The 12,925-nt window shown below is 38.9% G+C and overlaps 1 protein-coding gene across 1 annotated transcript in view; it reads left to right on the top strand.

The window, feature by feature from the left end:
- MBD2 (methyl-CpG binding domain protein 2) overlaps positions 1–12,925 on the top strand; it is an 86,496-nt gene that overhangs the window by 47,729 nt on the left and 25,842 nt on the right. The window contains 1 exon segment of the mRNA XM_029059860.1: positions 1,468–1,605. Coding sequence (XP_028915693.1) covers positions 1,468–1,605 — 138 coding nt within the window.

Below are 12,925 nucleotides of genomic sequence, written 5' to 3'. Positions count from 1 at the left end.
AAGGAATACCGTACTGTAGGCAAGAGCAGGAAGATTCCTGCATATATTTGAAGATTCAGACCAGGGTAGGGGATTGGATTGGATATGGGCTGATACCAGAGTGCAGATGTCTAGAATGGAGATAATGGGCCCAAGACAAGTAAAATTTGAGCTTCTGCTCCAGTTTCATCATTCGTTCAAAGGGAAGAGTTAAACATGTGGAGAACGTAAACCCTCTAAAATCAAATTCGAAATTTAGCCTTATTTTCTGGATTTGCTAGTAACCAGAAGCTTAGTTTTCCACTTCAGTCAATTTAATTCCTTGGCAGATTACTTAAGAAAGATCAGAACTATTTGAATTCAAAGAATCTAGTGGCAATATTAGTCTTCTTCAAAGAATTGTATTCATAACATTAGCTGTTTGCAGAACTATTTCTCCTGGTTTTAATTGTATGCATATTTGGAATTAAAGCAATCGCTTGGGAGTAAATATGTTCCTTTATGGATTTTAAAATATCTACGTCTGATCCTTCTTCCCTGACTTTTAATTTGGGGCTTGAAAGGATGATTTTGAAGTTAGAGACTTGAGTTAGATACAAATGTGGATCTTCAAATAGGACTATAGCAAAATAGAGATGCTCTGAAGAGTAAGATCTGAAGAATAAGTTGGAAAGCTTCAAAAAGGGGGAAATTTGGTCAGATCATTGTAGGAGACTATAAATAACATAATTGGGTAGGAACAAGAATAGTAAACCTGAGCCCAGAAAAGAAATACAGCTATTACTGACAGAAACAGAAAACTGTTCTTCAGTTATACTAGGCAATATGCTGTGGTTTCTCTACCCACAAGCACCCCGATTGACAGTATGTAAATGCTGTTAACAATTTGATATGAAAAGCTAGAGCCTTTTGATAGTTTTTTTTCCCTAGCATTATAAAAATGATCAAATGTGAACAGTTGACCAATTCAGTCAATCAGTAGCATTTATTGAGTGATTACGGGTTGCAGAGCATTGTACCAGGTGCTTGGGAGAGTACAGTAAAATAAGAGTTCATCCTTTCCCTCAAGGAGCTTACAATCAAGCTGGGGTGACAGACATTCCAGTAAATTTCCACATAAGTCTGTGGGGGTGGAGTGAGTATCAGAGTGCTTAAGGGGTACAGATCAAGTACCTAGGTGATGCAAAAAGGAGGAGAAGTATAAGGGAAAAGGAATTAGTTGGGAAGGCTTCTTGACTGAGATGTGATTTTTTTAAAAATAGGGTTTTGAAGATGGGGAGAGTTGTGGTCTGTTTTAATAAACAAAAAAGTGCTGCATTAAGGCATTCAGATTCTGTGAGTGTGAATAATCATTGTCAAGAATGGGAAACCAGGGCAATTTTTTGGAACAGTAAAATTTTTTTTCTGATAAAGATATAAAAATGAGTTAATTACTTAAACATTTTTTTACGCAAGGCTTGGTCATCATTTTTTAAAATATGCTTACAGGGTAAACCAGACTTGAATACAACATTGCCAATCCGACAAACAGCATCAATTTTCAAACAACCAGTAACCAAAGTTACCAACCACCCTAGTAACAAAGTGAAATCGGACCCACAACGAATGAACGAACAGCCGCGTCAGGTAAGGACCATGTCCATCCTTATTTTTTCAGGAAGTAGAACTACGTTCTGATCTGGCTCAAATGGGCTTTGATTAAAACCAAAGATGCCAAGAAAGTCACATTGTTTTACACTTTAAAAATTACATTAAAACAGGTAAAGATTATAAAATTTAAATTTCCTTTATTTTGAAAAAAAGCATTTGGAGGAATTTTAATGCTTGAATATTACAAATCTTGCCATTTCTATGCTGACATCCACCACCAATATTTTAAGACCAGCTGATTTCATTCTGTTAGCCTCCTTTAGAATTCCAGTCCTTGTGAAAGCCTTGCTTTAGAAGGCTCCTCTTTTGCAAATGGATGAAGTTTGTTTTTAGGATACTATATACTAACTCAGAATAGTTTGAAACCGATGCTTTCCCTAGTTTTTTATTAGATTCCCTGTGTACAAATCAGTTTTTCAATACCCCATTTCAATAAGCTCCTTTAGTATATAAGATTTAATTGAAATCCCCTTACTGTTACTTCATTACTTCATTACATCACACCAAAATATTGTTCTAAAAAGGAACAGAGATCTAAGCACTAGCTTAGTCTAGCTTGGTCTCTCTACTGGCCAATAATGCTAAATAACCAGGGGAGAGAGCTATAATAAAATGTTCTCAAAGGGCCTCGATAATCTTATTTATCCATTTCTTGCTTAAGTTAGTCTCAACAAGTTTAGGTACCTCAAGGGCACATTAATAGTTGTTAGAGAAAATAGCTTGTTCAAGTGTGTGTGTGTGTGTTTGTGTCTCTTTCCCTTTCTCTTCTTGCTCTTTCCCAGCTAAGAAACAGACACAGAGTTGAACCACAATCATTACTTTTTGCTCTCACTTCTATTTCAAACTCGTGTCTCTCTCCACCCTTTTTTTTTTTTTTTGGTTTTGGTTTTCATTAATCCCACATGTATCTCACCCCTAGATTTCATAAGGAAGAGGCCAAATTTTTCAAGCAATTGCTCTAGAAGAGGCTACATAAAGAAATTCAGTTCCCACATCCTCTATAGTGTTTTTTCCTCTTTAGGTGAGCCAGAAAAACAGAAGATATTTGGAGCCACATTGGATCAACATCTTGCTATAGATGTCTCAAGATTTGAAGGTCTAAACTTGCTTTACTGTTGGTCCCCAAGAGGTTCAGCAGGGGCCATGTAAGTGTATCACATCCAATCTAAAAGATGCATACCTGCATGTGCCTTTAGGTTCTTGTCACCACTTAGGTTTTCCTTTGGGCCATTCAGTTTTCTGTTTTGGGCTTTCACCTTCAATTTAACAGCACCACCTAGTAGTCCCCAAACTGGTGGTGGTCCAAAAACTTATATCAGGAAAGGATTTTTTGCCACTGAACTTTGCCTCGGCAAAGGCCTTTTCTGATAATTTCCTTTATTTGTGCCTATCTGAGGTCTTTTCCATTTTGCCCCCTGGCTTTTTTGGTGATTGAGAACACTTTCCTCATAATGATTTTCATTGAGTGATTCTTTTTCAGAATCTAATTCATAATTTGTGGCCCTTAAAAGATAGTCCCCAAAAAATAATGAAGGTGGGATGGCATTTTTAGTTCAGCACCTTCCTCACGATGGATCTGGGCTTCCTGATTACATGCAATTCCTTTGACCTGACTCTGTCTTCAACTTTCCTTGTCCAGATATCAGAGCAAGGTGAAATTGAAACGCCAGTGCTCTGGGCAAAGACAAAGCCTTTGCTGATGGGGAGTCAGCTAATTGGAAGGATTTGGGAAGTGTTTTCTTGAGTCTTTCTCAATCATATATATAAGAAATGCCATAAAAATGGTACCACCTGATTATCCCCTAGGTAGAAAATGATAATGGTAACACTGAGTTGGAAAAATTATTCCACTACACTTAAAAAATGCACATTTGAGTTACCTGTTCATTTTTATGAAACAGAAAATCGTGTTTCTAGGTTTCCTGCCTTTAGTATGGGTGATGAAATCCATAAGGTTGAAGAGCAAAAAGAGTTCAAAATAATGCATTTTCTTTGTAGGCCAATCTAGATACTTGAAGTTATGTTATTCCCTTGTGGAGGATATGTATTCTGAAAAAAACCCCAAAAAACCAAAAAAACCCAAACGTTTGGAAATTTACTTTTTCTCAAGTGGTGGGCGTGGCAAGAGCAATCATCCAATTTTATTTTCACTCCAGCTGGAAATTTTTGCTGTATGCTCAAATCTGGGGGAGAGCCTGGATACCTACAGGTCCATTTCTCACATTTTAATCCTTTGCAAAAAAGTGGCATACAATTTTGTGTTTAAACCACTTTGGACTGCTTTTTGGCCTGGCATTTAATCCTAGAGTGGGTAACATTTTACCCTTTCATTATGTGTATTTTCAAGTCTTTTGTTACTGCAGTGATTCTTCCTTAGTCTAAAAGTTACAGAGCTCGTTGTGAGCAGGGACCGTGTCTGCCAACTTTGTTTTATTGTACTCTCCCAAGCACTTAGTACACTTAGTACAGTGCTCTGTATATAGTAAGTGTTCAGTCAACACGATTGATTTATAAGAGAATGCATTTTTTGATGAAAGAGACCACATCATGTTAGTATGGAAATAGAAAAGATTGGAAAAAATATAAATAGGAGTAAAAAAGAATGTATCTAGTGTTTTTTAATAGTAATGCCATCTTAAATTTTTGTAGTACTTTGATTTTTCCAAAGCATGATCACATCATTTACCTTATTTAATTTTCACAATGTTCTGAAACATTAAGGATGGAATCCCTTTGGACTGTAAACTCATTGTGGTCAGCGAAGGAGTCTACCAACTCTTGTTATATTGTTCTCACCCAAATGCTTAATGTAGTGCTCTGCATGCAGTAAGCATTTCGTAAATACTTTTGACTGATTGATTAATTAATAAATAATGTTACCCTTATTTTGAGGAAGAGGAAATTGAAATGAGAGGTTTTAGAGATACGCCTCTGGTCATGCTGCAGATCAGTGGCAGACCTGGGAGTAGAATTTAGGGCTTTTAACTCCAGCCTCTTTCCACCAGATCATGCTGCTTACTATGCTGATGAGAAAATCATTAAACTACCAGTATTCTTGAACTCATAAATTTAGAATAAAAATACATTTAAAAACCCTTACGTTTGTCTCTAAAGTTAACAGCAAAGGTCAACAATGCCTATTCATTTACTAGGTATTTCAGAATTCTGTAACTATTTCAAAATGAGAACCTTTCTGGTGTAAGTCAAATACCAGTGGGGGAGTGTTCTCTTGAAAGCTTTTTTAAAAAAAATGGCTATTTTACATAAAATGATGCAGAGGGTGTGCATTTTACAGAATTCATATACAGTTTTTCCTGAACTTTCCTTCTTCACATCTAGGGGAATTATTTTATACTCTGTATAATATTTTAGAATACGGTGATAATGCAAATAGCCAGATGTGCTTGAAAACATAGTCTCATATGATTAATGCTTCTAAGACAAATGTGGAAAATATTTGATATAGGTTATTTTTGATAACACTTTATTTCTTTCCATTTCTTATTAACATTAGAAAATTTATTTGAAAAAAAAATATTTTTAAGCAAAATACAAAGATTAGCTGGGAGCTTAGAGTAACATTTGCCAATTATGATATTTTTAAATAATTCATTAGTTTCAAGGATTCTAGCAAAGATGAAAATTTTTCTAATTTATCCCCCAACAACTGAAAGGCATATTACTCTCAGCACTTCAGTGGTTTTCTATCCGACATTCTCTGTCTTTATCCCTGAAAAGACTTCTCAAAGCTTGTGATTACATATTCTTGTTTTTCTCTTTGTTCTGGAATTTTTTTAGTCTTTTTCCCTACTGAGCACCTCCTTGATTTTTAAGCTAATATCAATCACAGGGTCTTGGTGTAACAACTCAGTATAACTTGTTTGCATCGACATTTGGTCCACAGAGCAGCCCTTACCCTCAGGCCTTATATTTCCCATTTTAGTCCCGGACTGCACAAAGAAGTGTGAGGCACAATATTGTGACCTGGGCAAGGCTCTTCCCACTGACGGATTCAGATAACAAGATAGCCCCTTAAGTCATCATGGCCAAAGCAACCCCACACCAGGATCGTGTTTTATGACGGATCCTCTTTAGTAAAGCGCCCCATCCTAATGTCCTCTGGTAGACACTGCACCAAGAATGAGAATAATATTAATGACTATGGTTTTTGTTAAGTGCTTACTATGGTCCAGGCACCCTACTAAGCGCTGGGGTGGATACAAGTAAATCGGGTTGGACACAGATCCTGTCCCACATGGGGCTCCTGGTCGTAATCACCATTTTATAGATGAGGTAATGAAGGCACACAGAGAAGTGAAGTGTGACTTGCCCACGGACATACAGCGGACAGGTGGCAGAGCCAGGATTAGAACTCATGACCCTCTGACTCCCAAGCCTGTGCTATATCCACTGCGTCTTGCTGCTTCCCCCACCGATCCACTCAGGTAGCAGGTCTGTCCCGCTAGATCACGAATTCTTGGGGGGAATCACATTCCCCGATCATGGCTTCACGAGAGATATCCTTCCTTAAAGTGACCCACTGGTCCCACATGCTACAGTGCCCCATCCCATTGTCAAAGGATTGGGCCTTTTAGGGAGAAGTAGCATGACCTAGTGGATAGAACTTGGGCCTGGGAGTCAGGAGAACCTGGTTTCTCTCTGTTGTGTGACCTTGGGCAAGTCACTTCCCTCTTTTTGCCTCAGTTACCTCATCTATGAATTAGGGATGAAAGCCGTGAGCCCCATGTGGAAGAGGAATTGTGTCCAATTCATTGCCTTATATCTACCCCAGCGCTTAGTACAGTGCCTGGCACATAGTAAACACTTAAATACCACAATTATTATTATTGTGATTATTAGTATTATCATCACCAAAGAAATAATCCATCCCAAATGCTTCCCAGACTCCTCCCCTTAGTTCCTAGTCCACCCAGAAGAACTTCGTACTGAGCACGTTCCTCCTTTCTTTTGCTGTTAGTATATGGGTAAATGCAGGGATTTTGTTTCTTTGTCCTCAAGAAGTGGATGAGCATAAATGTGAAGTCTACAAGGTGTTTCGTGTTCTATTTCCTTTGTGTAGACATGAAAAAATACCCTATCTCAATCATATTTTTCTGATTTAATAATGAAGCCAATTGAGTTGGAAATATAACTGGGAATTCAGTGAGTTGCATGTTTTAAAGTCAGTAAAGATTCCCAGGGAAGTTATATTTGGGAGAGTTTGGAATCAACACTGGTGGGAAGGGAACGTGTCTGCAAGATTATTAAATTTACGGTATTCGTTAGGTGCTCTCTATGTGTCAAGCGGTGTTCTAAGCACTGGGGTTGATGCAAATTAATCAGGTCAGACATTGTCCTTGTCTCTTAAAGGGCTCACAGTCTAAATGTAGCATTGTACTTTCCCAAGCATTTAGTACAGTGCTCTGCACACAGTGTTCAGCAAATATTGATTGATTGTACAGATTTTTCCAAAAGTATTGTCAGTGACCCTTTCCTGACAGAATCGTACATTCATTCAGTCTTATTTATTGAGCACTTATTGTGTGCTGAAAGCACTGCTGGTGCCAAAGCAGTTATTCATATATGCCCAAATTTTCAGTTTGCTGATATTCATCTTGTTCCTATGGGTGACTTTTACCCTCAGCAACTTCCTATGAGGTACCCATGTTCAGTCTCATTTGCTTAATTTGTTAGTATGGATTATATCTCTTCAGGCCTTTATAAAACCCATACCATATTAAATTCATTCACTTTGCCTTTCCTGCCCTATTCCCTGTGTCCTTGATTTGTCTTCAGTGCCATGACCTTCAAGTTGCAGCTGCATTTTCCATAGATTTGCTTCACTTTATCTGTTAAGACTCTGTTCCTCTATTCTTAGCCAGAATTGCTTTGTTTGGGTGGCCTAATCTACCTGTTTCTTATATTCCTGATATTAACTCTCTATTGGCCATTTCTGCAGTCCTACAAAATTCTCAAATTCTCCCTAGACAATATGTAGAGTACTTAGTGATGAAACTAGACTCCAGGCTATTCTTGATTTCATTGTTATTTTGTAATTAATTACTACAATCTCAGAACTGCTGTGGACTTCCAAGATTCAAACTCAAGTAAGTAGTTCCAAACTTTGATTTGGAATTGGGAACGACTAAATATCATGATTTCCCAATATTGTTGGTTCTGGCCAGTGATGTGAGCAAATAACTGGTGACCCAGCACCCATCTGGAGAAATCATGGATCATCTTCTCGAAGCATCACTTGGCACACCTCCCTCCATTTGTTGAAGTCATCCACTGGCTTCCCAAACAAAAACTCACAATCAGCTTTAGAGCTCTCCACCAACTCAACTCCATATACCTATCTACTTTCTTCACCCGCTATTCCCCAACTCCCTCTCTTTGTTTCTCCCAAGTTAATCTTCAAACTCTCTGAACCTCAACTCTCCCACCCCTATTTCCTTGCTTCGACTGTTGCCCTGGCAGTCTCCCTCCCCAAATCTGACAGATCTCTAATTTCCTCACATTCATAGCCCCCACTAAAATATCCCTTTTCCAGTTAGTTCCCACAACGTGCAGCTATATAAACTTAACTTGTGAATTTTTTTATATACATCATCAGTACATTTGTAGATATGTATATTTAGTTTTACAGTCATTTTGACTATTCAGTTTTTCAATATTTAATGTGGTAATCGTATTGGTATCTGTAATATTTAAAAATGCTTCTCAGTCCATGGGTATGAAAGTAATAAATGCCTATGGGGATTACTGCATGTATATGTATCTGTGAGTAGATGAACACATACACAGTGCTTCTTTTCCTGGAATTTCAGAGGTCCGACTACAAATTTATGTCCTGAAAGGTTAAGTCGTTTGCCTGCACATTAAGTCAGTGGTGGAGCAGGGTTTCCTGATTTCCCATTGTATGATCTGCCCACTAAACCGATCCGCTCAACTAATATCAGTTTATTTTCGTACATTCTATTATCTTGATTTAAATATTATTGTATTAATGATCTAATGTACTTGATGCAATTTGTCCAATAGACAAATGCCTTGACTAACATAACAATCTCTTCCTTTAGCCTGGGGCGGGGGGGGGAAACACTGAAATTCAACTAATGTTCCCGAGAAGGGTGTCTGTAGATAGCGTACTTGCTTTTAATATATAGTAGTGACTTTTACTTACTTTTACTTGTTTCAGGAGAGGTTTGGGTACGTTTATGGTCTTTGGTTTCCTAATGGGTTATTAAAGGGGAAGTTAGGGGTGTTGGACTTTGATTATGTTATCAAGCATGTTGAATTGCACACTGTCCCCCCAAGTTTCCTTTTGTGCTACTCCAAGCCACTAGTGGACCCAGAATGTAATCCCTTACATTCTGAATTAGAAATGCTCATGAGAAGTGGTTAATTTGGTTCAGGATTCTGGGTCCGAGTGTGACATCAAAGAACTCTTGGAGTAACAGTGTGATGGTTGCACTCCTTCATAGCTTTTCTAGCGGTGAGATAGTTCTTTGTAGAATCCCTTATTTTTCTCTCTCATTGATGAATTGGTATCAATAATTTTTCATTCATTCATTCAGTCATATTTGTAGAGCACTTACTGTGTGCAGAGCGCTTGGAAAGTACAATTCAACAATACAGAGCCACAATCCCTACCCACACCGACCTACCTCCCCAATTTTTTCCTTAACTATTTCCAGCAATTCTCCTTTAATAATCCAACATATCTGTCAATACTCTGCTATACTCTGCCAATATAAATATGTTAATGAATTACATGTAATTACCACAAATGCTCTTTTCATCACATCAATATGAGGCAATCCTTTCCTAGTTGTAGTGTATCTCACGTTCACATTAATATGAGGCAATCCTTTCCTAGTTGTAGTGTATCTCACGTTTTTCCTTTAAGTTACTCTAGAATACCAGTTTATCGTATTTCAGAAGTTCCTTATTTAAAAATCTGTGTGAATGGTACTAGTCAAATGAAGGTGTGGTCTGCTATATTTTTGCTTGCTGAACTAGGAATAATACCTCTTAAGGAAATGAATCTTCTAGAGTTTACATATTGATTGCAAGTGAATATTAACATTTCATTGTGAATAGTGACTAAATGTATTGAAAGAAATCATTTTTAAATTTCAACATATTCTTGGGATTGTTAAAGGTTATACTACTGCTCATAGAAGATTTTGATGTACTGTACTCTCCCAAGCACTGTTAGTACAGTACTTTCCACACAGTAAGTGTTCAGGTGTTGATTTTGTTGGTTTTGGTTTAGAAAAACTGCATATAGTTCTGTGGAATCATTGATTTATTGATCCAGAGAATGAGACAAGCAAATAAAAACTAGGGAAACTAAATGATTGTCTAGATATCCCCACATTTGCTCATGGATTCAAGAAGTGACTCTAAATTCCTTGGAGCTGCCTTTTAAATAATGGAAAGGAATTCAGTTTCAGAAGTAGCCCAAACAATATAGGAAAAGATAAAGGTAAGAAAGTGAAATAGGTGTTGAAATAGATAAATCAAAAGCATATACTGTCTAAATTACTAAGGGGATAGGTTTGAATAGAATGGAGAAAGATGTTCAACAGATTAAATTTTATAAATTTGTTTCCTTTTAGCCCTCTCCTACTTGATGCGGAAAACTATTAAACAACACTGTCCTTTGTTTTTAGATTTAGCAATCATGTAAAGATGGCCAAGTCTTGATTACGCTGGCTGTCAGGAAACAGTAGCAGTAGAAATGGTAAGGTTGTTTTAGTGGCCACAGGTTCAGTGCACTGTATCCAGCACTTGGGAAGGAACAGCAGGAGTATAAGACACGTTCCTTGCCCACCAAGAGCTTATGCTGTAAATTGGGAGACAGACATAAAAATATTCACAGATAGGGCAGTCAGGATAAATGGACAAAATTTAAATCGATTATACAAGTGTACATAAGTGATGGAGGGTGTAAATAATGATATTTACTGAGTGCATACTGTACTAAGAGCTTGGGCAAATGCAATAAACAGTTGGTAGACACATTCCCTATCCATAAGGAGCTTACAGACTAGAGAGGGAGACAGGCATGAAAATAAATTACAGCTATGTACGTAAGGGCTGCTGAGGGGGAGAATGTGTGGGGGGGTGAATATCAAGTGCTTAAAGGGTACAGATCCAAGAGCGTAGGTGACACAGACGGGAGAGAGAGTAGGGGACTTGAGTGCCTAGCAGCGAAGGCCTCCTGGAGAAGATGTGACTTTAATGAGGCTTTGAAGTTGGGGAGAGTAGCAGTGTGTCCTATATGAAGGGGGAGGAGATTCCAGGCCATAGGGAGGAAATGGGCAAGGGTTCGGTGGTGAGACAGATGAGATTGAAGTACCGTGAACAGGTTGGTGTTAGAAAAACGAAATGTGCAGGATGGGTTGGTGGTATGAAATTTGGTGGTATGAAATCAGCGAGGGGGGCAAGCTGACACTCAGTGCTTTAAAGCCAATAGTATGGAGTTTCTGTTTGATGCGGAGGTGGCCGCGCAGCCACTGGAGGTTCTTGAAGAGTGGGAAGACTCGGACTGAATTTTTTTAGAAAAATGATATGAACAGCAGAGTGAAGTAAGGACAGGAGTGGGGAGAAACACGAGGCTAGAGGTAATTGTAGGTTTGATGTGATTTGGAGCACTGCAAAGGTTTTTTGGAGGAGGGGGCGGTTTCTGAGAGCTTTGAAAGTGGGAAGAGCTGTAGTCTGTCAGTTTCGGTGGGGAGCAGGGACTTCCAGGTTGGTGGGCCAGTATGACCGAAGAGGTGGAAGTGGGAGAATCAAGAATAAGTTAGAAAGTTAGCTTGGCAAGAATGAACAGAGCGAGTTGGAGAATAGTAAAATAGTAATTACAGCCTTTTTAAAATCTCCAAATATGTGGCAGTCTCCAGGGTAGATACAAAACTTTCAGATCTTTTGGACCCAGTCCTCATCCCAAACAGGGCTCACAGTCTTTCTAATCCTCATTTTACAATTGAGGAAACTGAGGCTCAGAGAGGTTAAGTGACTTGCCCCAAGTGACACAGTAAACCAGTGGCAGACTGGGACTCCAACCTGGGTCTTCTGACTTCAAGACCTACACTTTCCACTAATTTATGCTCCCATGAAGTGGGTGGATATGTAAGGTGGTAATGAAGTTGTTGGAGGGCAGTTAGCTCAGTTCATTCTCCTAGTTAGTTATTTGGATCTATGATGACTGTCTTAAACCACATCCCAGCAGTGTTGAGGATGTAGAAGCCCTTGGTATGAATAAATCCAGAGTCTTAAGAGGTACACATCAGTTGGGTGGACCCAAAGTCAGCTTCCTAGACAGGGCCCAGCAACAATCCCCCGTTTAGACTGTGAGCCCATCATTGCCGAGGGATGGTCTCTTTCTGTTGCCAAATTGTACATTCCAAGTGCTTAGTACAGTGCTTTGCACATAATAAGCATTCAATAAATACTGTTGAATGAAGGAATGAATCACAAGCAGACAAATCCCTTATCTTGGTTACCCCTGGATCATGGCTCAGTAAGTAGATCTTTGAGTTGTAGGTTGCATACAGCAGTGAGTCTCAGTTGAGCGTGTCATTTTGCATTTCCTTTCGTGACTGTCAGGACGTGCCTTTCTGTCAGCAGGGACTTGGAGTAAGCCACAACTGGATTCTCCAAAACTGTCCCCTGGTCTATCTGTCCTTCAGCCTTGGCCTGTTCCTGGTTTGTACTTCAAACTCTTGCCATGTCAGAGTCACTGATCCCTCTCCTGCTTTCTTTGAGACACCTTCCTTGTTTATTCTTCCCAGTGTGCCAGAAACAGCGTGGCCTAATGGAGAGAGCACGGGTTGGGGAGTCAGAAGGTCCTGGATTCTAGTTCTGGCTTTGCCTTGTCTGCTGTGTGAACCTTGGGCAAGTCACTTTATTTCTCTGTGCCTCAGTTACCTCATCTGTAAAATGGGGATAAGGGTGTGAGCCCTTGTGGGACAGGTATTGTGTCCATCCTGATTTGCTTTATATCTACCCCAGAGCCTAGTATATTGTCTGGCACATAATACATAACAAATACCAATATTTTTTATTATTATTCCCCCAGACGCTAGCTCCAGGATTCCCTCTTTCCATCCAGCATCGTGGTTGTGATTGCCTTTCCCCTTTCAGAGCTTTCTTCTTTTTGTAATTCTACTAATGAGGCTGACCGAGGGCTTTTCAAAGGTGTCAGGCAGGGGTACTTTAAAGAAGTAGGAGAGAATAACAAATAGAGGCCAGTTTATAACCAGAGACTACTAGAATGTTAATA

The sequence above is a fragment of the Ornithorhynchus anatinus genome, chromosome 3 (assembly GCF_004115215.2).
Source record: "Ornithorhynchus anatinus isolate Pmale09 chromosome 3, mOrnAna1.pri.v4, whole genome shotgun sequence".
Taxonomy (NCBI): Eukaryota; Metazoa; Chordata; class Mammalia; order Monotremata; family Ornithorhynchidae; genus Ornithorhynchus; species Ornithorhynchus anatinus.
Note: the sequence above shows the minus strand (reverse complement) of the source record. Positions and strands in the feature narration are given on the sequence as shown.